Genomic DNA, 25,540 nt, shown 5'->3' with positions numbered 1-25,540 from the left:
GTCCCATAAAGGACGAAACAGCTTTCTTTGAGTGGTGATCTGGCTATTGCACCTCTTCCTGAGTTTTGTCTAAAGGCTGTCCTGTACAGCGGGCAATTACTTTCAAGGGATCCATGTATAAAGTGGATATAGAGGCAAAAGGTGATAATTGTTAACCTTATTTGCATGCACCTACCCAGAATCCCTTGTGGTTGTGAAAGCACCATGAGATTTCTGGGGAACAACAAGCCTTCTGACTTGTCTGGTGTCTGTAGATGAGTGTTTAATAATACTTCTACTACTATATATGCGAATGTAACCATATTTACCTGCAAGTGGGTGTGGGGACAGAGTAGTACTCCTCGCACGACACGGGAAAAGTCACGCAGGTTGAAGACATAGTGGGATTTGGATGGTGTTGGAAGAAATTTTTCAACAGCGGATTTGTAAATTGCCATGGTAGCCTGAATCATGAGTTTGCCCGTCCTGCAATCAAACAAATTCAATTTCATTTAAGCATTGTTTTGTAGTGCGTAGACTAAGATCAGTTATAAAATATTATAAAACATGGGTCTCAAACCATTTAATTATAGTCAACCTGTAATGACTTTTTTGGGGAATGTTAGGGAGATAACATATTTTAAACATTTTACCCATGTTTGACATTTCTTTTTTATTATAAATTACACTGGAACCAATCCATACACCATACATGGGAGCTTATAAAGGTTGGTTCCCTAGAGCTCTCACATTCTTTATAGCTTTTGGTTCCTGGTGGCTACAGGCAAAACTCAAGAGTTTGTACACTACTCCCTTCTTTAGATATTGAGTAAGCCATGCTCTAGAGAGTAGCTCCCATCAGTACCTGATTGTTCGTGCCGTCATAAAGAGTCAATAACGTTCAGTATAAACATGCCTCATGTTGTGTTGTGGGAAGTACAGACTAACAAATGCATAGCATAGGAATTAAGTATAAAAAGTCGCTTGGTTTAAATTTGCCTTATAAGGAAAGCCACAAATGGAGTATTCTATTCTACATATAGCTGTTTTTAAAACATTTTATACATATTCCCCATTGCTCCTTTAATGTTCTGAATGCAGTGATTCCTAAAACTGAATTCTAAAAGTAGGAATGACTAGTCATATAAATACACATGTGTCTTTGTATTTGTCTTAAAAGCACAGCATATAATCAGCCTTTCATGATTTAGAGTTTAGTGTATTGTATTCTTTATGTCATAGGTCTTAATTAAGAATCAGTAAAGTGCAGCATTTTTAAGTTACAATTTGTGATGAATAACCAAAAAGTATTGGAATTGAACCAATGATTGGTACCCACAGAGTCACTGGCACCCAAATCTCTTCTTTTTTGACACATGGGAACATTGCATTACCTTAAGAATGATATATCAAATCCTTTGCTGAAGTGCCAGTCAGCTATAGAGCCAAATATTTTAGTTAAGGTTTCATCGTCAAAAGCATTTATGGAAACAATGTTTAAGTGGCGTGTGAAGCGGCCTGTGGAAGAGATAGGAGAAGGAAAGTTAAGAAAATACAAGTAATGGCTCGATACTTCCCTTTGTTAAATATTATGAGAAGGAACAAGAACTATAAAGGCTTTCCAAACGTTTGGGTTCTTTGAGTTATTACCACCCATAAGCAAGGCCGAGACAGCCTATGGTCTATTTATCAATATCACAAAATGAGCTGCTGAAAAGGTTGCCAGGAAGAAGTGATTTAACATATTTGTGCTACATAAAAATGGTTAAGAGCAGAGGCAGACTGCCCACCTGCCCTATGGAAACACCATAAGAATACTCAATGGGAAAAGAAGGATATTTTGTAAGACGAGCTTGAGGTCTCAGGTTTTGGTCTCTTTGAGATCTCTGTAGTATGTCCACACATGGTTACCTCTGAAAAATACTCTATTTCTTTCTTTAGTAAGTTTATAAAGTCTTTGCTCTCTGCTTGGGGCAGAAACACATCATGCTTTTTTTTTTAAATACATACATGTACATACCACCTTTTGGTGGAGGTTCTGTGTAGCCACTGTGTCCAAATAAACCAAGTAATCTTCTTACCTGTAATATCATTCCTCCCACCACCAGGGGGTCCCATTGCTGACACTAGCAGTACATCCACTATGTCTAGTCGTGATGTGTCCTTTCTGTCATACCAGTGCCCATGGTCTATCCACTGCCGCAGTAGTTCAATGGGGGGTTGGGCTCCATATACCTCTTTTGCTGGCATGTTAAGATCATCTGAAGACAAAATCAAAGGCCAGAGCTACATTAGTAATCTCAGCTTCTTGGAAAACCGGCTGTAATTGTTCATAAGAAATAATTTTACCAAACCATAACCGGGTGACACCATAGAGCCCTGCAAAACATGTTTTTTGTGACAGGACTTTTTAAAGTAAAGTAATGAAACATTCCCAATGTTATATCCTTAAAATCAAGTTATTCACATGATTTAGCTAGGAATTGTAATGTTCCTCCCATTCTAAAAGGATTTGGATTAATGCTTACTGCTGGGCAATAGGAGATTCTAGTTTCTAGATTATAGCAGAGAAAAAAACATTCATCATACTCCCTGGCTACATGACACAATCATGAAACCATCAGGTGAATAACACAAAGGCAATTTATTTCTTATATATTTCCATTAAAACAGAACTGTCACTTTCTCGAATCCTAGGTTTTATAGTTCAGCACACTAACTTAATATTTTTTTACAGATTTAAATAAGAAATATATATGTATTAGAAACCTGCATTATATGTTTACCATGAAAGTAGCCACCATAACGCCCTGCTCTTGGGATCTGGCTGATGTTTTCATCCCATGGAACCTTTTCTCCCCTTTTAAGCTAATGTTCCCCTTTGGAAGAAGCTGATTGGTTCTAATTTTTGAAACGCATCATCTTCTCCAAATTGTAAACCAAACAAATGCAAAATCATGAAAATGTACATTTCAACCAATGAAACAGTCCAGCGTGAAACATTTTTGAAAGTGGCGATAAGACCACTTTTCCAATATTACACCTGAATCGCTAGTTATACATGGATCTTTCTAACATAGAATAATGCTACTTATACAATAATAAATGAAAATACATTTGGAAAAAAGACACAGCATCTCTTACCCACAAATACCACAGCCTTCTTTCCCATGGGAGGTCCATAGAGACCCTTTCTTCTCCGATCTAACTTAGAAAAGATAATATCTTGGGTCTGGTTGGCTGTTGTTCTTGCTGAGAAGTTGATGCAGTTTGCAACGTACTTTTGTTTCGGGAGTTTTATTAAGAAGCTGTTGGTTATCGCAGATTTACCGGTTCCAGTTGGCCCAACGAACAATGTAGGAATTGAATGATCTAAGTATGTTTTCAGAAAAAATGTCTGCCTTGCCGTTTCCATTGTCGGGATAATGAGATCTGATACCTAAAGGTAAATTAATATATATTAACTTGTTGCAAGTACACACTGCAAAGCTCTATGGGGAAAAAAAAGCTTACTCAAGCGATTCACTATAGATAATCATCTCTTACTTTGGCTGATGGAGAGATTGTCATTTCTTCTGCAGTTATGTAATCTGTCCACGTATTCCACTGTCCACTAGCTTGTTTGTGGAAATAAAAGTCGTACACACTTCCTAGATGATAGAGAAGGGCATTAGTATTTTATTTTTAAATGGAAATGTGTTTTTCCATAAACAGGTAACCCTTCAGGCGTGATGTATTTAACTACATGAGAAATAATGGGTCCTAAAAGGTTTCAAGACTAAAAATAGCCTATATTTTCTGTGACCGGTCCCTTAGCCGGCCTTTTTTTCTAGACATCTTAAATAGACCCCTATATTTGTGCTAGACAAAAGATCACATGGAAAACTGGAAATTGTATGTTCAGCCCTAGACAGACCAGCTCTATGATTAAGCTAGTTTACTGTTTAGTTCAGGAGAAAATATTCCCAGATGGAAAGTTTCCTGTAGCTACATATATACCTCTTTCAGGAAACAAGTTGTTTTTTGTTAGTTTTACACTCTTGGGTCGAGGGTGGCGATCATCCATTCCCATTAAAAGGTTGCGGTAGAAAGCATCAAATTTTTTTCTGCTGTCCGCATTTATGGTTCCGCCGATTGTCCACAACAAGGCAAACAAGAAGAGGCCCTGCAGCCACAGTGTGATCTGCTGGCTGGACATGGGATCTTTATCATCTTCACCAGAACTCCTTATTTCATCTAAATTAAAGAAAAATATGTAATGATATTTATCACCAGGCACACTTTTGGTGGATGAGTTCTAAGTTTAGACGCAGTGATCAAGGGCGCCAAATTGACTGGTTATGTACCTGTCCACATAGTCAAACGCTTATAATAATCACTCAATGTAAAAAAGTGTGTTAATCTTAACAGGATATATGGCATAAAACGTGTGGTACCCTCAGCTTCTAAAAGCGGAACTTTCAATGTATATTTCCAACTTAACTTGGTAATCCAGTAGGTGCATCTCACCTGCTGTCTCCCCTACTCAACAGGTCTTTAGCAGTTTCACGGAAGTGGACCTCCCAAAGCCAATGGTAAAATGGATTCCCTTCGTAAATCTACCAATTTCAAGCCCATCAAAATAGTTTGTACCTAATTTATGTAATAATTAAAGTGTCTAAATGTGTATGGTAAATACGGAGAAGACAAAAGGCACGCATCTTGATTTGCCAGCCGAGTAGCTTTAATGACAATGTATGTATAACTTATATTCAAGTATATTTAGAGTTTTTCAAGAATACCGAAATCATTAAAATATATCTTACTGATCCAAGCGTAGCAGCATTATAAATAAATCATATTAAGTATTGAGAAAAATACAGTCTAGAAGATGAGGCTTATAGAAAAAGTGGAGCAATGATACTTACCAAGCAGACAAGAGTAGAGCCTCATCATGCTATATGTCAAGTGGATTGGAGATGTTTTTACCAAAAATTTGCATTCAAGGCGAATAAAATCTAAACAAGGCTGAACGAGCCAGTTAAACATGTCATTAATCTGAAAGTAGAATAAAAAGTTATGAAATGTTATCATCTAAAAGCTTGATACATGAACTGGAGAAGCAAAACAGACAATAATACCAAGTGAAAGCAGTCTGTGGTATGCGTCATTACGTGGTAATAGACAAAGCTGGAGTTCTTTAAACTGATCAGTCAGGCAAGATTCACTTTGCTTTCTGTAAAACTTAGTGAAATGGTGAAATCAGGGGAAAACTATAAAAAAGCATGATGCAGACATTAAATTGGGCTATAAAATAAAATTTTAAAAAGACGGAAACCAGCTTTTCCTCTAAATTTTCAAAATGAGAATGGATGCTTTTTTGTTGTTGATTAAGGTAAGAACATGATTCTAGACCGATAACAGGATTAAATCTCCAATCTCTTAATACATAACAGCTTTCAGTTTTATGCATCTGATTGCAGAAGATGAATAACCTTCTGCATAATAGTTCTTGAAAAGTGTGAGTCACTGTTGGAGTAACTAAACAATTTTTTCCAATTTTATTGTTTTTACTAGCTGCTCCACTGTGCTGCATTTGGGGGCAGTGAGGATGATGGGCCAGTAAGGGAGATCCTATGAACCCTTCTGACTGTGGGAGCTGTAAAATCAATGGACGTCTTCCGCATAAACCTCCATTGCAGGTCCCATGTGGCCACCTCGCAATGCTCAGCAGAGGTGGGCAGGTGGTCACAGCTCTAACTGTTCCTACTTCCATTACTAGTCCTACCTCTACCCCCATCCCCAAGACAGGTGTTCCAATTTGGACACCTGATAGGTTGGGAGGCATGCTTAGTTATCGTCAATAAATAAATTTGGGTTTTGTTTTTTTTTGCATTGAAGCATAGTTGGTCTTCCCACTGTTGAAGAAAATTGGATTAGGTGCTCTAACTGTAAGGCTACAATGGAAATCAAATCCACAATCATCTTCTTCATTAATAAATAGTATTCATGGTCACAGGTTGGCCACAAACACAGGATCCTTATACAAGTTGTGGGAGTTTCTGGAAAACGTTAGGCAGACATTGGGGAATTGTGAAGACACCAGTTTAATGAATGCCACTACTCCTAAGGAACAGATAATGCAGATGGTTTTTTTACCACAATAACACACTAAGGTAATGCAAAGAGCAATGATTTGTTGTTTAAAGTTAAAAGTCAGGAAATGCAGCTATGTCAACATGATAGGTTATTTGGGTACAAATAATAACATTCTGGCAGAAAAGGTAAGGGTAAACCAAAAGTCTGCACATAAGGTTTAATAAAGTGCATATATAATCAAGGAATGCACTAGATTATTTGGGTAGAGGGTTGTCAGGCTTGATATGCAAGATGGCTTTCTAGTACTGCCAAATATATATATATTCATGTTCTATGTCTGCCATCTAGGGAAAAGCGTTCACCTTCTGGCCTGGAGGACAAGTACAAACTTGCCCCCCTCCCCAACATAAGCACTGGTACACATATGTACATACACTTACATACTCATGCTAACACACATACTTAAACATATACTTACTCATACTCGTTAAGACACACTATATTTACACACTCATACTAACACGCACTCCCTCTCACACCACTTACATACATACAAAATCATGTTCACACATACACATTCATGCTAACACACACATACACATTCATGCTAATATATAAGCATGTACATATACACATCCACACAAAAACTTACACAACCATGAAAACACACAAACACTTATGCATACACATCCAAGCTAGCACACAAACACTTACACATACACATCTATGCTAGCACACTAACACATCAATGCCAACACACAAACACTTACACATACACATTCATGCTCACATGCACTCATGGTAACACACATACACATCTATGCATATATTTTATTTTCTAATATACATACATACATTCACACATACCCCCTGCCTTATCTACTCACTTGCTCCTTGCCTCTCGCACCCCCCCCCCACTGTATATGTAATTTTACAGCCCTTACCCGTCATTCTAACTTTCTATTAAACCACAGATCTGATTCAGGGTAGACGTGAGGTTTCACATAACCACTGCAAATCATTTAATTAAAGCAAAAATATGTTTATAAATATTGCTGTCTGAAACACCCTGAAATGCTGCTTTTTTAATAAATAAATAATACATTTTTATGGTTTTAGTATGCCATTTGTGGGCACCATTGAAATTTTGCTATTTTTATTCTTTTGACTCATGGACTGACTGATGCTACATTTAAGTGTCATATAGGTTAAACCCTATGAAGAGAAGTGCGCATTTCCTTCTGGCCCTTTCAGCAAAACTGTTGAACTTCTGTGTGATCCTGCACTGAATTTCTATTTCCCAGAAAACGACTTTATTCCAATTATAGATGCATTTCGTTCTGTTTTTTTTTTATTATATCATTTTATCTATTTAAATCAGCAGATTCATAGCACTATTACAATAAGAGAATACAAAAAATACACAAAAACCTCAAAATTGACAATATAGAAATTAACAATAACTTGAACAGATGTAAGTCTATAAGGAGACGAGGACCCTGCTCCTATGTGGGGGAATGAGACAGAACGATATTATCACTGTTCCTTACTGCATTATATATATATATATATATATATATATACATACTGCATTATATATATATGTTCATATTAAAGTAGGACAACAAAATATGCAGCCTTCTATATATCCGTAATGCAGGGCAGCCATAATTCATTGTAGAGATCAGCAAGTGACTAATTCTCTTTATGCACCGATTTCTATTTGTTTTGTGTGTATTTAAGACTCCCTACTCCTTATTCTGCCATTCCATCTGTAGGGACCTCTGAGGTCCTGAGAATTTATGTTACATTACATCTTTTTCTATGTTGGCCCAATAAATGATATCCACATCCACTTCAACTAAAGACCCCAATATCTCTTGGGCTTATAGAGCTAAATAGCTTCCAGCAGTTAGAAATGTAGCACCTACATCCAAACCTGATATTATTAGTTAATGGAACTTCGGATATCTACTCTCCTAATTAGTAAATTGCACTCTACGGTGGGAATGAATTATCACTGACACCGCTTGGTCAGCTCAAGCTTGAATTAATCATAAGCAGTTCACGTACTTACCAGTTCCCTGTGGTCATCTGTGAGGTTTGCAGGCAGCGTGTTCATGTAGGAATCTTTCAAAGGCTTCCATCCAAGCTGGTGGGGTTCCATATAGATCATGCCACACCTGGGTGAATAAAAACAAAGCACAACGATGAAACACCAGATGACACAAGTTGCAGCTGGCAGACTGTTAATATATTATATATTATTATCTAACATCACACTATGAAGAGAAGGCCACTTACCTACTCACAGTCGCCGGAGAAGCTTGCTCCAGGTCAGCAGGCTCAAAGATTAAAATCATTTTTGAATTCATCTGTATGATTTCGCCACTCATGAGGCAAAGCTAAACCATGACAAAAATGTTCAACAGTAAAGTGTCAATTGCATCAGGTGTACCAGTCGTGCTACTTTAGATTTTTTCATAATTTGAATTCCACCAGGGATTAAAATGCTTATAGATTTTATATGATACATTACTATGAAGATTCAGTGATCTAATTGATTCAAATGCCAACATCAATCATATTCAGATTACTGATGTCATCGAAAGTGTAAGGAAGTAGATATGGTTTCTTAACCAATATGCCATTGTATTGATATTTAAATTCCATCACGTTAAATACAGTAATTTATTGTTAGAGCGAGCATGACATCTCAACCTATTCTTATCTATATTATGCAATATTGTCTATATTATGTAAACATTTTTCTTTGTTAACTTTTCTGTAATATACCATTATTTAGTTAGGTTTAATTTTAACCTTCTCTAGAGTTACATGTGCATAACATTCTTTCTGATTTATGTAGAGGAGATGTTTTTTGGAAACAGGAGGGGTGCTTATGGTATCATTTCAACATTACTACGGCACCAAGGTAATTAGGTCAAAATATATTAATGCCATTAATCTTGAAAACTATATATATATATATATACATATATATATATATATATATATATATATATATAATGTAATGTTTAATGACCAACAAAGGAATATTGCGCAAAAATTTGCCCAGAAATACCAACCCACAAATCACTGAGAGAAAATGTATGTTTTAACTCATTGTTTTCCTTTTCACTCTTTTAGATTTATCTCTGTATTGACTCTAGCTGCATGTCTTGATATTCACAGTATAATGAACATGTTCTAAAGTTACCTTTTTATTGTCGTCAAGGACAGTGTTCATGTTTTCAATCCAAACAGCATCCACGGGACCATCAAATATAATCCATTTTCTGTCATCTGTAGTCGAAGATGCCTGGTCTCTGAATGTAGTAGCCAACACTCCATCTGTCCACTCATGGCTTACTGGGTCAAAACACCCGTATAACTGGCCCATGGTAACGGCTTTTGGGTTAATGATTTTAAGATCCACTGCATATTCATCCATTGATTTAGCTGAACAAAGAAAGTGTAACATACGTCTATAAATATACAAATATTTAAACCCATATAGTATGTCTAAACATTTAGGTACACGTACATTTTCTAATGGTCAAAGAGGGACACTTTATTCCCGGGGCCTTGGTTATAGGGCTCTGCCCATGCCTGTGCCTTGAGCCTTAGGGACCTTCTAGAACAGTAGAGTTCATTACTTCCTCCGTACTTATGGCATCCTTTTAAAACAACTGGCCCTTTTACCTGCATACAAATCAGAAAGCGCTCCTGCTAGCACTTTATAAGTACATGTTTTTCCACCCATGGGGTCTCCAACGATCATGAATCCATGACGCACCAGCATCATTTCATAGATCTACAGTAAAAATAAAATCAAATGAAAGTAAAGAGGTTTAGCTACATTATTTCTCTAAGGTTGTATAGGAGTGATTTTTGTTTAGGAAGTGTTGTATCATTAATTTAATTTCCCATGAAAACAATTCCTCGATCTCCCAGTGAGAGCATAGATTTAGTTCTTCCTTAGGCCTAAAAAGAGTTTGTTTAGCCACAGCAAATACTCACTTATTTAACTCTTAAATTTTGTGAGATAGCACGATGGTTATATACATACGGTAATTCCAATGTCTCCTGCGGGGAGATCAGCGTGTGAATTACTCCCATAATCAACTTTCCTATTCGTGGACTGTCTACAGAATACTATCAAAGGCAATTATTATTTTTATTTTTTTTAATATTCTTACAAAAACTTCTAAATGCAACTGAATTCAATAAATGAAATACAGTTATATATTCCACCGATAGCGTGAAAGAACTATCAAGGCAGAACCTATAAGATCTTCAGAGTTTGCCCACTAAATTCCTTCAGTAGCAAAGGGAGAAATTAAGAATGTTATCATCTCAATAACAAAATGTCAATCTATAACATCACCTGTATTATTTTTCCAATAAACCAAGGAACAGGCTGCAACTTCAGTTTTGCAATGTTTTCTTTAACAGCATTGACAAACAGGTCATAATCTGGCTTGGGAAGGACCACTCCAGGAAAAAGATCAGAAATGATGCCCTGTAGAAGAAAATCAAAATTGTGAACACTAAATAGTGGCAGCTTATTAACCCAGTTAATTCCTCTACACTGTGGCAAAAGAGTGCCAAACTCCTGACCTCAAGGACCAGAACCAGGAAGGATTTTCTCAATATCCCATCATGAGTGCTGGCAGCTCAATCACCTGAAGACTGACATCCTTGCTGTAGTATATCACGTTTACCCTATGGGTCACGTGTGTCCTGCTGGCCCAGACTATGCTCTTAAAGATGTGGACATCAGCGGTTTATTTCGGTTAACATTATCCTATTCTGCAAACCAAAAGATGGCGATCCATAAATGGCATTGGAAAGCAGACCCACGTCCTTTGACTGTTTAGTATTACGGCATATATCCATTTGGTTGAAGTGGAATTTAATGTTATAAATATGTAAATAAAATCCGTTCAACAATTTCTTGATGTGAGATCTCTCAGATCACTGACTCTTATTTTCCAGGTCGTTAGCACCAGTAAACCAAATTATAGACAGATGCATGAGTTATGGATTTGTTTTATTTGTCAAGAATACTTAATGAAACATTACCACCATGTCACAGACTTACAGTGTTGTGATTGAAAAATGGAAATGCAGTGGGAAAATGTGAAGTTTAAGCCAATGCTCCAGCATAGGGCATTCCATTCATTTTTTAATGGACCTATATTGAAAGACCTAACCAGAATTAAGATAAGTTTGTTTAAAAATCATGACATAAATGCATATTTTGCCTACATATTCACCATCTGTATGTGTTCTATCTCTATTATCTTAGCCCAATCTACTAGACATACAGTATACTTTGGCTTGTGGCAAACATTACAATGGCTCATAGTTAATCCCCATCTGGAAAGTCTAATGAAAGTCTATGGAGGAACTGACTTCATTAGCATTGCCATAAAGAATTAGCTCAGTGTGGTGTTTGATCAAGAAAAGCCACCCAAAGTCATTACATGACTGCTAACAATGTCAGCTGATAAAGGATGCTTACAGACCAAAAAAGGATAAAACCAGGCTTTTATGAATGCTAACCTACATTACTGTCAATGTATTGCCAAGGCCAGGACTGAACAATAGCATTTGTTGGTTGGCCTGTTTAGATCTACCAGTAAAATAGGCAGTATAAATCAATACTTCTAATGACGTGAAGCTATTAGATGAAGATATTTTTCATGTAAAATTACATTATATATTCAAAAAAATTTAAAACAAATGAAAACACGTAATGTTAGTTATTATGGTGTTTATATGGGATTGCTATTTTTATGCAGAAGTTGATTTTCGCCTTTTTACTTTGAACAGGAAAATGTATGTAGGTTATGCTAATGACTGTTCAACTGATTTTGTGATTCCTTTTAAAACTTTTCAGTCTCTCCAAAGTCTTTAAGAGCACTGATTAGCGTCTGTTTCGTTCATCTCTGTCGTACTTCTTTGAAAACAGAACACTTAAAAGTTTATTGGAAGCTTCTCTGATTAAGCCCAATTAACCATCCATTAAGCACCTCCTGACACAAGGAGACCCAGAAGCATGGTAATGAGAGCCTAGCAAGCAATTTACTAATGTTCTGGCATGTACCAGGTAAAGTGTTCCAAGGCGTTTGTGCTGACCCAGTCACTTTACTATAAATGAAAGTTAGAAGCCTTACGGCTTAGAAATTAGAATAATATTACCTTTGCTTTCTGAGCCAATTTAAGAGTTTGTTGCATAGAAACACAGTTGAGATGTTGTTAATGTTAAGTGTTGTTTGCAGTAATTACAATTTTTTTATGTACTGATATGTTAAAAGGGGTGAAAAATAATTATATATCCTCAAAAGAAAATAGTATTGTTATTGCATCATTTAGGTTTCATCCAAAAACATAATATGTGTATATATATATATATATATATATATATATATATATATATATATATATATATATATATATATATAAGGCGAGTCACACAATATCCACTTCTGAGCTGTTATTTATGTAAATGTGAGGTTCGCTGTTTTCCCTTACAGCCGGTAATTATTTTGTCCTCACAGAAGTGCCGATCTTAACTTATGTAATGACAGGTGGCGAGCTAAACATTGCTTTACCTAATTTGTAGCAAAAATTGTGCTTTAAACAGGAGCACATATTATTTCATCAGATAGTTCGGCTTCAGTAATAACTACGAGCATCAGATTAAATATTCTTTCTATAAAATGTACGTGATTCTCGATAAAATAGATCAGGCACCTGCCTATATAACCATACTTAAGGAAGATAAGTTTACGGTCAGCCCCTCCTAGTTCCATCTTTGAATTGGTCTATTTGGGCGATTCTCTGCATAATTTCTGAAATAATTTGCCCTTATCCTGCCTAATTTCTCCTATAAAGCCTTTCATTATTGTTCAGAGAAAAATTAGTAATTCAGTCATTACATAGATGCTTGTACACAACAAAAATAGTGAGCTTCTGGAAAAAAAAGGGGTGGGAAATCGGGACAAAGGTCTCAAAGTATATAGAAAAAAGCGACATTTGTGAGGTTTAAGTGGGCTTTGCAATTCTTATTAAATTAATCAAACCACAGCCTGTAAAATAATGTTGGATACCCTCCATTTGATGTATCATCAGGCACAAGAGGATCTAAATGATAACCAGGACATGTGTGCATAGTATAGCTAAACACTGGCAATGAGTTACTCCAATCTAATGCTTTAAATACAAATGATATTAAGTCATAGATTCACTTCCTATATAATTTGATTTCATGTATCATATACAGTTTATATATATATATATATTTTTTTTTTTATTTTTTTTTTGTAGGCTGCCAGAATCTAGCCAGTTACCCCTTGCTCACTTACCAGAACCCAATATTCTTTTAATTAATGTTACCTGAAAAAGAGGAACATCTTGTGCTAGGAATTTTGCCAGGTTCACGTCCAGCAGAGCGCGTAACAATAAGACGCTCTCATTTTCCTCTGGATATTTCAGTTTGAGGTTTCCTGCGGCAGTGAGAACGGATTTTACTGCCCGCATTCCATAGTCGTAGTGATGCTGGGATGATAGCTGCTCGGAGCACAGTCTGTAAGTGGCAACGATTTTCTGGGCCAAGCTGAAAAAGGAAATAATGACATATATTTCACATTTAAACATTTATTAAAATAACTGGAATTAATTTGTGAGTTGAGACGGCAGACACTAAGATGTTACATAATTCACCAGTCAAATTTGCCAATTAGTGCCCCAATTAGGCTTGGTAGACAGAAAGAAAATATAACATAATCGTATTAAAAACTGTAAAATCCGTAGTGCCTTCTGCTGAGGGAACTATTGCAATACATAAATGTAAAAAAAAAGCAGAAACGTATTTAAGCACATGTGCCAAAAGTGATTAAGTACTACTAAAGCGTGCTATGGCTTTAAGCACCTTTACTTTTTTACCAAAAAAGAAAAACTGAATGGTATTGATGTTTGCATTTCTGATAATCTATCACATGGTCCATCTATTATCACTTTCATTAACCTCATTTACATCTCAGTATTTCATCATGACACGTTTGGTACTGATGTGGTTTTCTATTGTGATCACTTTATTACATTAATACATGCATTGACATATGTTATTACATTCTTTGATGAGTTCTGCCCATTAATTGTTTCATGATTTTTCCAAGGATTTTAGCTATTCCAAATATGCATATGTTTTATCGTGCGAGAGGAAATAGAAAATGTGACAGCTAATGACAAATCCTTGCCCTAGTAAGACTGCTGCAGCTGTTCTGATGAACACCATGGCTTCCAATTCCTGTTCACTTACTACAAAAAAAAGCTCCCTGTACTCTGTTGCATCATTTAAGGGACATCCCAGCCATCACATGAACTTTAAAGCATATGATGCCCATTCTCTACTCATGAAACCTGGGATCTCTCCAGAGATGTGGTTTTTTTTAGTGGGGTTTCAGACACAGTACACATGGTTTCTGTTAATGGACTGGAACCATATTCACATATTTGGGAACTCAGTTTCTTTTTCCTCCATGCCCATTCCCCAACCATTTCCCTTTCACCCCCACATCATGGAAGGCTGTTTGGGCATAGCCTTGCTCCAACAATCAACTAGGCCCACCCCTTCATGAAGCCGCTCCCCCAGAAAAGGGAGAGCTCCGAGTACCCTACCAAGAAGAATGACCGTACGCTTAGCATTTGAATGCAGAGACAATTGTACAAAATGAACTGGCTACCGGCAGAATTAAACAGACAGACAGCTAAATTAATATCGACCAGCTACTTGCTCTAAATTACATGAACTCATAACCTATTGGTTTCTCCAACTTACTAGATACACGAGTATATAAAGATCTAGAATTAAGTATGTTTTAGAGAGTTTGGGGTAATTTGAAGGGCTCCATCGGCAATGTAAATGTCAGCACCAGAGATATCTAACAGGTAATTATCTGTCTACAAACTAATAACTCTCAATGTCCAATGTCTGGGAGAGAGTGTAGTGTATGTAACTATTTCAGCACAATCAGAAAAAAAGACAATTAAAAAAAAATAGATGAAAACAGAAAAAAGTATATCCCTGGGCATTAAAATTTGACTTTTTTTCCATTACATTGTCATAGCAGCTTTTGGAATTCAACGCGCTGCCTGATGTTGGGCTGTGAGATTAGATTTCCCTCCACTGACCAACATGAAGTAGCTGGTGCCGGACTGGTGATGACAGCACCTGATCTGCGGTACGCTGCAGCCCGTGATCTGCGGTACGCTGCAGCCCCTGATCTGCGGTACGCTGCAGCCCGTGATCTGCGGTACGCTGCAGCCCCTGATCTGCGGTACGCTGCAGCCCGTGATCTACCTACGGTGCAGCCCCTGATCTGCGGTACGCTGCAGCCCCTGATCTGCCGTACGCTGCAGCCCCTGATCTCCCTACAGTGCAGCCCCTGATCTGCCGTACGCTGCAGCCCCTGATCTGCCGTACGCTGCAGCCCCTGATCTGCCGTACGCTGCAGCCCCTGATCTGCCGTACGCTGCAGCCCCTGATCTGCCGTACGCTGCAGCACCTGATCTGCCGTACGCTGCAGCACCTGATCTGCCGTAGGCTGCAGCACCTGATCTGCCGTAGGCTGCAGCACCTGATCTGCCGTACGCTGCAGCACCTGATCTGCCGTAGGCTGCAGCACCTGATCTGCTGTACGCTGCAGCACCTGATCTGTGTCTGGAGCAGCAAATCTGATGAGCATGCAGCATTGTCGTCCAGTTGCCTACCGGACATTTACCTGGTGTGCCAGATGGCCAGTCCAGTGTGTGGAGAGGTCTGTGGTGGTTACTGCAAAGCCCTCTATTGCATGGTGATGTCTTAGTACACCCCTGTCACCTGTTGAGGAGGCCCAAGCCAAGGTATATCTGGCATGGTCCCCTAAGATAAGCCCTTGTCCTATGGGAAAAGATATCCCGAATGGGCCCTGTCATGTGATGGGGTCCCTTTTTCTATCATTTACACTATGTATAATTTTCCAATTCTTTCACCCTAAAGAACCATTCTTTATTTGAAAAACGACCGGCCCCTATTTGATTCTGTGTTGAGTCAAGTGGCGTGAAGGTAATTGAGAAACAAATGTGAATAGACATGAGAAGTGGCGTCAACACGTCCACTCCACCATATCGAAAAAGCCTGGACTGTCCATCTCCAAGAGATAATATGCAAACCATATGCAAACAAACTCTCCTAAAGGGACCCACACTAGGCAAACCGATGAAAAGTACATGAAAGTTTCAAACATAATCAGTCTCTACTAAACTATTATATTATATATATATTTTGAATTTATTGATAAGGGATTTATTTCCCTTCTATATAAGACTGTAACATTTGCATCTGGTCTATTTTATTTTTTTCATCTAAACCTAGAGAATAATTTGACCAAAATGAAAAAAATAGCTTTTGAAGCAGAAATAACACGCCATATCCTGTAAACAGTGAGGTAGGATGGCTAATAACATAAGATGATATATTTTATTCTTTTACCATTACTAAATTGGTTAATTTAGTGCACTGACTTACAAAATATAATACTGCAGAAAATGGGATGCACTTTAAAAAAGGGAATATTAAAATACCTATTATACTTCTTTAAAGGGCAAGCAATTCCTTCATCTACCAAAATTGAGCCCTAAATATAATTAGGGACATTCTACAGACACAGCCATATGCGGTATGTCAACATTTATGCACATAACACCTTTCTAAAAGAAATGCTAATGCAAATGTATACAAGTTAAAGTATTTGGTGTAGTCATTTAAAATAACTTTTCAATAAAAGTTTAAAAAGTTGAGAAGACTGATTAACACAGAACACTTATGCTACAAAAGAGCCCTGTTGCTGCATCAAGATTTCTTTTAAAACGCATTAAAACCATGGGGAAATATGTTAATTCTCTCTGGATAAAGGATTGCGTTAATGGATGAATTAACACGAGCGATTACTTCCTCTATGGAAGAAAAGACCCACTGATTACGCTAGGCAATATGTATGCTTACTATCAGAGAGTATATAGGATATTTCTACATTAAAGTTTAAGTCACAGCTGTTAGCATAACAAATTTAATTTATTATAACCATCTAGAGCTTGGGCATCCAGTTATCCCAACAATGAATTAGCAAATCACTGTGACGATATGAAATTGTAATTTGCACCTTCTGGAATCCAGGAATCCCATTGAGTAAAGAGAAATTTCTCCAATCAACGCATAGTCTGGGACCATCATAGCCACTGTCCTGAATAATGCCTGGAAAATAAAAATGGAGGGATCAAGTAATGTTTAGGAAATAGGTGAGCATAGGAATGCAATTTAATGTAAAGTGCATAAGAAAGTGAGCATTGGTAGCATATAGTAAGCCGGATAGGTAGTAGGAAAGCCTGTAAGTTGTAGTTAAGGAGATAAAGGGATGTAGTAATGGTGGCAGAGGTGATAACAATGACAGCCGATATAACACCAACTGGTAATGCAGGCAGCCTTTGACAACATCAGCACTCAGCACTTGCCTTCAGATTGTCGGGAAGTTCTGCACGCCCAGCATACCCAGGATTCATCGTAATGAAGACAGAACAGGTGGGATTTAGGTTGAGCTCCGTGCCCTCAAAGATGAACGTTTTCAGGTTGCGGATGATTGCCTGCTGTATGCTCAGTATCTGCTGAGCCACCACTGACAACACTTCAACCTGGATGGAACATTTACAACCGTATAATAACCTGCTATATGTGCCAACTCGGAATTTTTGGTAATTTAGCATGCTGAACAACAGTATCTCTAGGCAGACTCTATATACATTGGAAAGAGCAATCAAATGCTCAAAAATAGATTGAGTTTGAATAGGAAAATTGATATTGCCATACTGGTCCACATTGAGATGGATTCTTTAGGTGAAGTTGATATCTTTTATTGTTATTATTACTTGGAAAAAGATGTAGAGTTAAATAAGCTTTATATAGCTCCTTATTTTTTTCAGCTCTGGTCTGATAAAAGGTATCACCATTGGCTAAAGACTCTAACTGCATTTGCCTTTACAAATCATCTAAGTTTCCTAACCTGCAAATTAGACAGTCCCCATTGAAAACCAAATCAGCTTATTCCTTGCTTCCTCCAACCGTGCTGGGAATTTGTAACTTGACTTGTCGCAATTGGGTAAGTGTGAGCAGGAGCAAAGCTAGCTTAAACATCTCCCAATGTATTTTGGTCTTCAAGACCATCTTACATGTGTTTCTTGGTGTTGTAGGTTAGCATGCCTGTGGCTTGAGAATGCGAGTCTGTAGACTGTCGGCTAGCTTGCCCACCCATAGAAGTCATACTGTGCAGCAGTTTGGGATGAGGTGAATATGAAATTTACTGAGTGATTTTGTATTGTACATGTCTTTTTCATGGCGTTCTGGTTTTGCCTAATTTTAACATCCGTCTGCAGCCTTTGTGGTTGTGGTTTGTGATGGTGCTACAAGGTTTCAATAATCTTGCATTGCACCCCGTAAACAAAAACTGCAAAGGCTATTCAGCCAATACAAGCATCTTGTGTCGTGTATAATTGAAAGAACTGATCAAGAACAGTGTACGTAGAACAGTGAATAGTGTATCCCATAAGGCTTTTAAACTGTTATTCATCAAATAAAAGCTATTATCTATCTCCTAATGAACGTACAAATCAGGAACATGAAGATTACCTCAATTCTGTTGAATTCATCAAAACAAGCCCAGGCTCCAGACTGAGCAAGGCCTTTGAAGAACTTTCCCATGGCCTTATAATCAAGTCCATCAGAGCAATTAAAGACAACACACTGCACAAGAGAAGGACAAGGTAACACATTTTAATACATTAATCATTGTAAGCGCTAAGAAACAAGGAACACATTGTACCATTACGAACACCGTCGCTATTACTTTAGAACGTACAAGTCCCCCACGGACTTTTTTCTATTTTCTTTGTCTAATTTTTTTCATTTAATGTTTTTTATTATAGGCTACACTCATATGACACCAGGTGGTTAAATCAGTTTGCTGTTTGTTAAAACATTACAAAGATCTCATGCTGAGGAACCTTGTCTTCAGGGTTTTCTTATTTTATAGAAATAATAAAATGACAGATCTGGTTAGTTTACGGTTAAATTTGCTTTCAAACTCAGTTGATGTCTAGGCGGAACAGCACCTTTAAAGGTAAAGGAAGCAATAATATTAAGTTTAAAGAATGTCAGATCTGAGATGAGACCCTAATTTATTCCACAACTGATCAACGTCTATCATTTGTCATTGTTATTATTATATTTTTTGTCTCTGATTTAATCAGATTTACATTTTCCAGCTCAAACGTCCACTAAAGACACAGCCAGGGCATTTAATGCCAATTTTCTTTAATTTTCCATGATCTCTATGTGAATACTGTACTTGAATCCTGCGATCAGTCCAAGAAGAATTTTAGGTACTAGGAGACAATATTTTAATTATATTATTTTTATTATTATTATTATTAGTCCATTTTGTAATATCCTTCCTTGACTCTACTGCATTGAGTAGAGGTATTTTTTTCTTATTGAGGTTAATCTGGAAAGTAACAGATTCACTTAAAATACTAGCACCCCTCCCCTTAGATATTTATAACACTTTTGCCCATAAATTGTAATTCTGTGTTAAAGTACAAAACCTGGCATACTCACTGGGAAAACCAATAGAATGTTCCTCCAGATCGCCCCACAATTAGAACTTTTGGGTCCCAAGTGATCACAATGATATTAGTAGTGAGAGAAAGACAGCAGTTGGTACATATAGGTTTACCTGTTTGGCCAATGCTTTTGCAAGGTCTTTAGTTGTTTCTGTTTTTCCTGTTCCCGCGGGGCCCTCAGGAGCGCCGCCGAGATTGAGCTTTAATGCTCCCATCAAGGTTCTGCACATGAGACAAGAACCAGTTACAAGACTAGAGGTTCTAGTATTAAAGCACTCATGTTAGCATTATCTGCAGTGTATCATTTGTGTTATCCTAGTTGAAGGATTTTGTATAAAGAAAGGAATATCAGGATACTAAGTTTCCACTTTAATTACATCATAGGCAAGCACTTGGGTGTATCATACCTGTAGCACCTATCAGTTAGCGGTGTTATAACCAGACGTGGAGAGTTCCCCAAATATTCATATCCATACTTGACCTCTGTGGTGATCATCCTGACCATGACATCTTGTTTTTCCCAGTAATATCTCAGCTGAGAGATCCACTGGAAGTCACTCAAATTTGAGACTTTGTCCTTTGCTAATTTTGCAACAACATCACGCGCTGTGGAAGAACGGAATATGAGTTCATTCTATTCCATTTGTATAATAGTCATCGCCATATGCTTCCTTACAATTCAAAGGAACAAATCATCACTAACGGCATATGAATTCAATGATAAATATTTCACAAATCTGCATGGAATCTTGCCATTTGGAATTCAGTTAAAATGAACTCTGTATACAGAACATATATTTATAAATTCACGGTAAATAAAAAAGCTTGACGTTTCAATCCCAGCTAGAGACTTTCATGTCTTGATAAAAGAGTCTTTGTTTACCATGTATTCATTTTTCACAGCATGCTTTCTTTTCTTTTTTATTGTATTTGCTGAATAAAACATATTGTACGTGGGTACTATAAACTTTTTTGGAATTGGTATGGAAGGTTGCTGGATATATATATATATATATATATATATATATATATATACATATATATATACATATATATATATATACTGGCTCCTAGTACCTTAAATAAAAAAAAAAAAGTAATTTTTTTCATGTAATATAAAATCCCTTTATATAATAATAATAATAATAATAATAATAATAATATTATTAAAATATTGTCTCCTAGTACCTTAAATTAACAAATACTAATTTTAAATTTAATAATAATATAAAACTATATAATAATTTAAAACCTACTATTAATGAATGCCAAATAAAGTTATTCATGATATACAACTAAACACAAATTCTTCTTTACACCTTTAAGATAACCATCAAAAGCCCAAAACATTAACGGTAAGCAGTGATATACACACAAAACACAAGTCAATATCCAATGCGCGTAAACTGTAGTTTTTGGAAAGCTAACATGAATATTTTAATGCTGTGTGTTTATAATTTAAGGTGTGAGCTTCTAGATTTTTGCCTCTGTAACTAATTAACTTGCTTCTATAGCAATTTAAATTGTGATTCCTGCTTAGGTTAACAAAATAATGTCTGCTCCCCTGACTAATAGGAATGACTAGAGAAAGGTCACTGATTTATGTGACACGGATTAACACAAAAATTAAATGCAACTTCTTCTAACAAGGATTTTATTGCATTCAATTTTTAAACAGGATAATATGTCCTGGCTTGTAACTAATTTATTTTCATGCAATATAAATGGGACACGTAATCTGTTTGAGTAGAAAATGTAGAAACATAACAAGCTTGCTTTGTAGTCAAACTCCCATAAGATTACCTTTATATAGCTCCTGATTAATGGTATAGATTCTAGGGTAGAGCGGAGGCACAGTACAAGCTCATAAACGCCTACTTTCAGGACAGCCCTACCACACAGGTGACCTAGGCAGCTGCCTAAGACACTGAGCTGGTTGCCACCACCGGGAGAGGGCACCAAGAACCCTAGGACCAGCCCTGGCTCTACTAGGAACGTTAAACCTGGCTAAAGGATACAATGCACCAGGAGGTTTTAATATGTTTTTCATGTATGATTTTCTACTGGTATATTGTTAGTGTGAGCAGGTAACATGTTAGTGATCCTCCACTGATTAATAATATTTCGCCCAACTCTAATCATGACATTTTTCATTGTGCTGCTAATGGCTCTGATACTAATGGTTTTCCAGATGCTTTGCTTCACTGTTTTTTCACAATTAAATGTGATCTTATAACCCCCAGGCCCCTTTCTTCTTATTTTATTACTTAAGCCCCATTAAGAGTGTCACAAAAATGTGCTATTTATATTATCCTTCCAAATCAAAGAATAACATTGTGCTGTTTGATGATAATATTCATTGTAATTAACAATATATCTGTAACACTAGAATATGACATGCTTAATGCTTCCTACACTATCCTGTTAGTCGAAGCGGGTAGACGATCTGCAACTGTGGATGAGTGGGTTACTTGAATATTAGAACACTGGAACACATAATAGTTTACATAACATGGCATCTATATTGTGTTTCATTAATATGACTTCTGTCATCTCAACATGGATAGATTATATTGTTAGTTTAAAGAATGTAAATTGACCAGTACATCATGTGAGCCACATGCCTTTCAGATGTGTAGTTCAATATCCATATGTAACATGTTATTCCATTCTGGGGAAAAAGTTTAATGGAAAAAACACACTTGTGTTTATATATATAAATCTCAATTATGTATAACTGTAAACAAGGAGCCTTAAATAAATCACCTGTTTGTCTATATTATTGGCATTATTTAGCTCAACATATAACTCACTTTTCCTGCACATTAAAACACACCCTGCTCATGTTATCATGTCAATGATATATATGTAGTCGGGCTTTATTTTATTTAAACATAGACATAAAGAATGCAATTTTGAGATTAGACATTTCAACATGGAAGGTGCTCTATAATGGGGAAACTGATGATAAAAAGTGATGTTTGCAGGTGAGAATCATTTTATTTAATAGATTTAATTATCTTTCTGTCATGCTAGACATAGACATATTGTTTTTTAAATGTATATGCTATTTCTATTAAAATGTCACAAAGCTTCTGGAAATCTAATGTCTGTATTTCTACAGTTCAGACACTGCAATATACCTTAAATAATACAAATATAATTTTCCGTTCTTCTTTCCTCGCAGTAGCATGGTAGCATAATTATAGGTTTACTTTGGTAAATGTCACGCATGATTTAGTAGCACTTCATGAGTAATAAATTAGGGCTTCCTTGTCAGGTAAAAGTACTGTGCATCATTACAGGGCACAGCAAAGATCAAATCCATTGTGCCTGCTTATACATTGACGCTTGGAATGAGATGCCATGAAAGCAAACAGTCTAATAATACCAGGTTGCTTATCTTTTCTGCATAACAGCGTAGGATGTGTAGATAAAAGGCACTCTTGAGTTACTTAAGTTTTAACATTATTTTTAACCTATGAAGAACCATCATTAATACTTTGGAGACCAACTCAAATGCACTCGCAAAGAGGTCTCTTCTCCTGGGCTTTCTCACATTCACAGGGACGTAAGAGGTGATGAATTATGACATGCCTGTGGCTGTGTACTGGTGAACCAAATGGGACATGAGTGATTTGACCTAGCGAAGATCCAAATCCATGGTATAAAGAAACTAATTTAAGGATAAGTAGAAATTTCTGTCTGAATTTGGCCAATGTTTTCATAGCTCACATCACAGTAACTTGCGAGGGGGATGCTAAGATAATTCGTTTGACAAACATCTGTCCTCTACTTGGTATCCTAAGTTGAAACTCAGCTCATAGGCACAATTCTTGGAGCCGTTAAAATATTTGCCTTTTTCCAGCCTACTGTAGATGGATGGAAGGTATGGCATTAGTCCAGCAGCGTGGCATGCAAGTGGACCAGGTCCCATTGGTTGTGTGTTTTTTTGAGGCGGCGCTTCCTTGGAAAGGAGATGAGAAGCAACTAATTTTATAAATGTAAAGGCCCATTTATGATCTCTAAAATGTTTAGAGGTTTTGTGTATGACTCTGGTAATACAGTTACTATCACAATTCTTAACCACAGAGTGCCTTTTTTGGATGCAGAAGCCTGGTGTAATTGCTTTTTTACCCAAACATGGGGCTTCACAGGTCCTTTTTATGACAAACTAAACATGACCTGTTGTGTAATTAGCACACATTTCCACAAGATAACAGAAAATGCCACACTAATGGTATGAATTCAGTTACACAAATCAGCAAAGACTGGGGGCTCGGACAGAGCTAAGGGCACCTACCACCAATCTAACTGACCTGTCAAAAGATAACAAGTTACAAGTCTGTTCTGTGTTTTTAATTATTTGAATCTCTACTTTATAACTCATATCCCATACATATCTCTGCAGGTTTCTAGTACTGGACGGAGAGCACTTTGGCTCAAAGTAATTCTAGTACTGTATGGAATTTAAAAAAAAAACAGCAAAACCATGAATTCCAGAAAGATGTTCTTTCTGATAGTTCTTACCGTGAACATCGATGACTGTGAGTGCTCCCAGTGTGGCTCTTGCACCACCTGACAATTTCCCTCTAACCAGTTCAACTATTTCGCCGATTTGCTTATTACTTTTATTCAAGAAAGACTGAAGGAAATAAAGAAAAATATGGTTAAGTACTGTATGTTACTTTTAGTAGATTGGAAATATTGGAAAATAAATAGGATTATTCTCCCACTAAATCAATAATTTAACAGTTTAGTATAATCTTTCAACATTGTTATTCCCTCGAGGTTCCTAAAAATTAAGAACTATACAACCATTGCAATAAACAGTGATTCCACTTTGATGGGCACTCCAGAATGAAAACTGTTAAAATTAGCACTAAACAATGCACGGTATGAACTAAGCACCGGTTTATATTGAAGAAAGCCTTTGTTAAAGTGATCTAGAAGCTTGCTGTTCTTTTCAGAACATATATAATAATTTTAGTGTTTAGATAAAGTGATTCTGATGTATGAATTTTACACTGAGAGACATTTGACTTACAGGTAACGTCCCTTGCACTATTGCTTCGGATACTTCTTGGGTCCAGTAAATAGAAGAGACACAGATGGCCACTTGGCCCGGCCACTGCAAGACCCACTGCTTACGAGGGACCTGAAAAACAAGCAGAGAAAACGCTATGTTCTTAACTTATTTTGAGACTGTAGGGTCGCCATACTATTCAGAAAACGTGCCTTACCGCCACATATCCTTGTATCCCATCGTAAATGACTTGTCTCATGCTAGACAACATGTTTTCTTCTACTTGCAAAAGCCACTTTTCAACCATGCCCTTTAGTCAAAGAAACAAAAAAATATTTAGCTTTTACCGTTAAAACAAGTAGGGATGATTTAGTGTTAACTTAAATCAATGGAGCCCTGAAAGAAAACTTCATTTTGAAAGATATAAGGAGCGCCAGTCAGCATTCATGTTTACAGACACATTAAGAGGCTGTATCTAGTTTTAAAAATGTGTAAATAGAAGCTTGTACTGACTTTTATGGCCACTTTCCTAAAAACGAAATTCAATTAAAATAACTGAATGTGCCTAAATTCTATTACAGAGAATGCCCAAGGCATGTTTTGAAGTTTTTTCATAGCCCATAGATACGTCAGAAATCTCTTCAATGTTTAAGGCTTGAGAGCTTATGTCACATTACACAAAAGTGATATGACCTCTGTTCTGCTGAGATCCCAAAGAGGTTAAGCTGCTGATCC

The 25,540-nt window shown here is 36.8% G+C and overlaps 1 protein-coding gene across 1 annotated transcript in view; it reads right to left on the bottom strand.

Annotated features, from left to right (window-relative positions):
- LOC149283474 (dynein axonemal heavy chain 3-like) overlaps positions 1-25,540 on the bottom strand; it is a 108,863-nt gene that overhangs the window by 23,502 nt on the left and 59,821 nt on the right. Inside the window, exons 25-45 of the mRNA XM_089497433.1 lie at positions 25,023-25,115; positions 24,827-24,937; positions 24,310-24,424; positions 20,187-20,385; positions 19,893-20,001; positions 18,788-18,901; positions 17,620-17,796; positions 17,271-17,362; positions 13,465-13,684; positions 10,448-10,582; positions 9,763-9,874; positions 9,278-9,519; positions 8,362-8,462; positions 8,135-8,240; positions 4,887-5,016; positions 3,979-4,215; positions 3,526-3,629; positions 3,124-3,418; positions 2,061-2,240; positions 1,374-1,497; positions 309-465 (exon numbers count right to left, since the gene is read on the bottom strand). Coding sequence (XP_089353559.1) covers positions 309-465; positions 1,374-1,497; positions 2,061-2,240; positions 3,124-3,418; positions 3,526-3,629; positions 3,979-4,215; positions 4,887-5,016; positions 8,135-8,240; positions 8,362-8,462; positions 9,278-9,519; positions 9,763-9,874; positions 10,448-10,582; positions 13,465-13,684; positions 17,271-17,362; positions 17,620-17,796; positions 18,788-18,901; positions 19,893-20,001; positions 20,187-20,385; positions 24,310-24,424; positions 24,827-24,937; positions 25,023-25,115 — 3,153 coding nt within the window. The remainder of the gene's footprint in view (positions 1-308; positions 466-1,373; positions 1,498-2,060; positions 2,241-3,123; positions 3,419-3,525; positions 3,630-3,978; positions 4,216-4,886; positions 5,017-8,134; positions 8,241-8,361; positions 8,463-9,277; positions 9,520-9,762; positions 9,875-10,447; positions 10,583-13,464; positions 13,685-17,270; positions 17,363-17,619; positions 17,797-18,787; positions 18,902-19,892; positions 20,002-20,186; positions 20,386-24,309; positions 24,425-24,826; positions 24,938-25,022; positions 25,116-25,540) is intronic.

This window comes from Sceloporus occidentalis, unplaced genomic scaffold, assembly GCF_023333645.1.
Source record: "Sceloporus occidentalis isolate IW3139 unplaced genomic scaffold, rSceOcc1.0.p SCAF_103, whole genome shotgun sequence".
NCBI classification, from domain to species: domain Eukaryota; kingdom Metazoa; phylum Chordata; class Lepidosauria; order Squamata; family Phrynosomatidae; genus Sceloporus; species Sceloporus occidentalis.
This window is presented reverse-complemented; position numbering and strand designations above follow the sequence as displayed.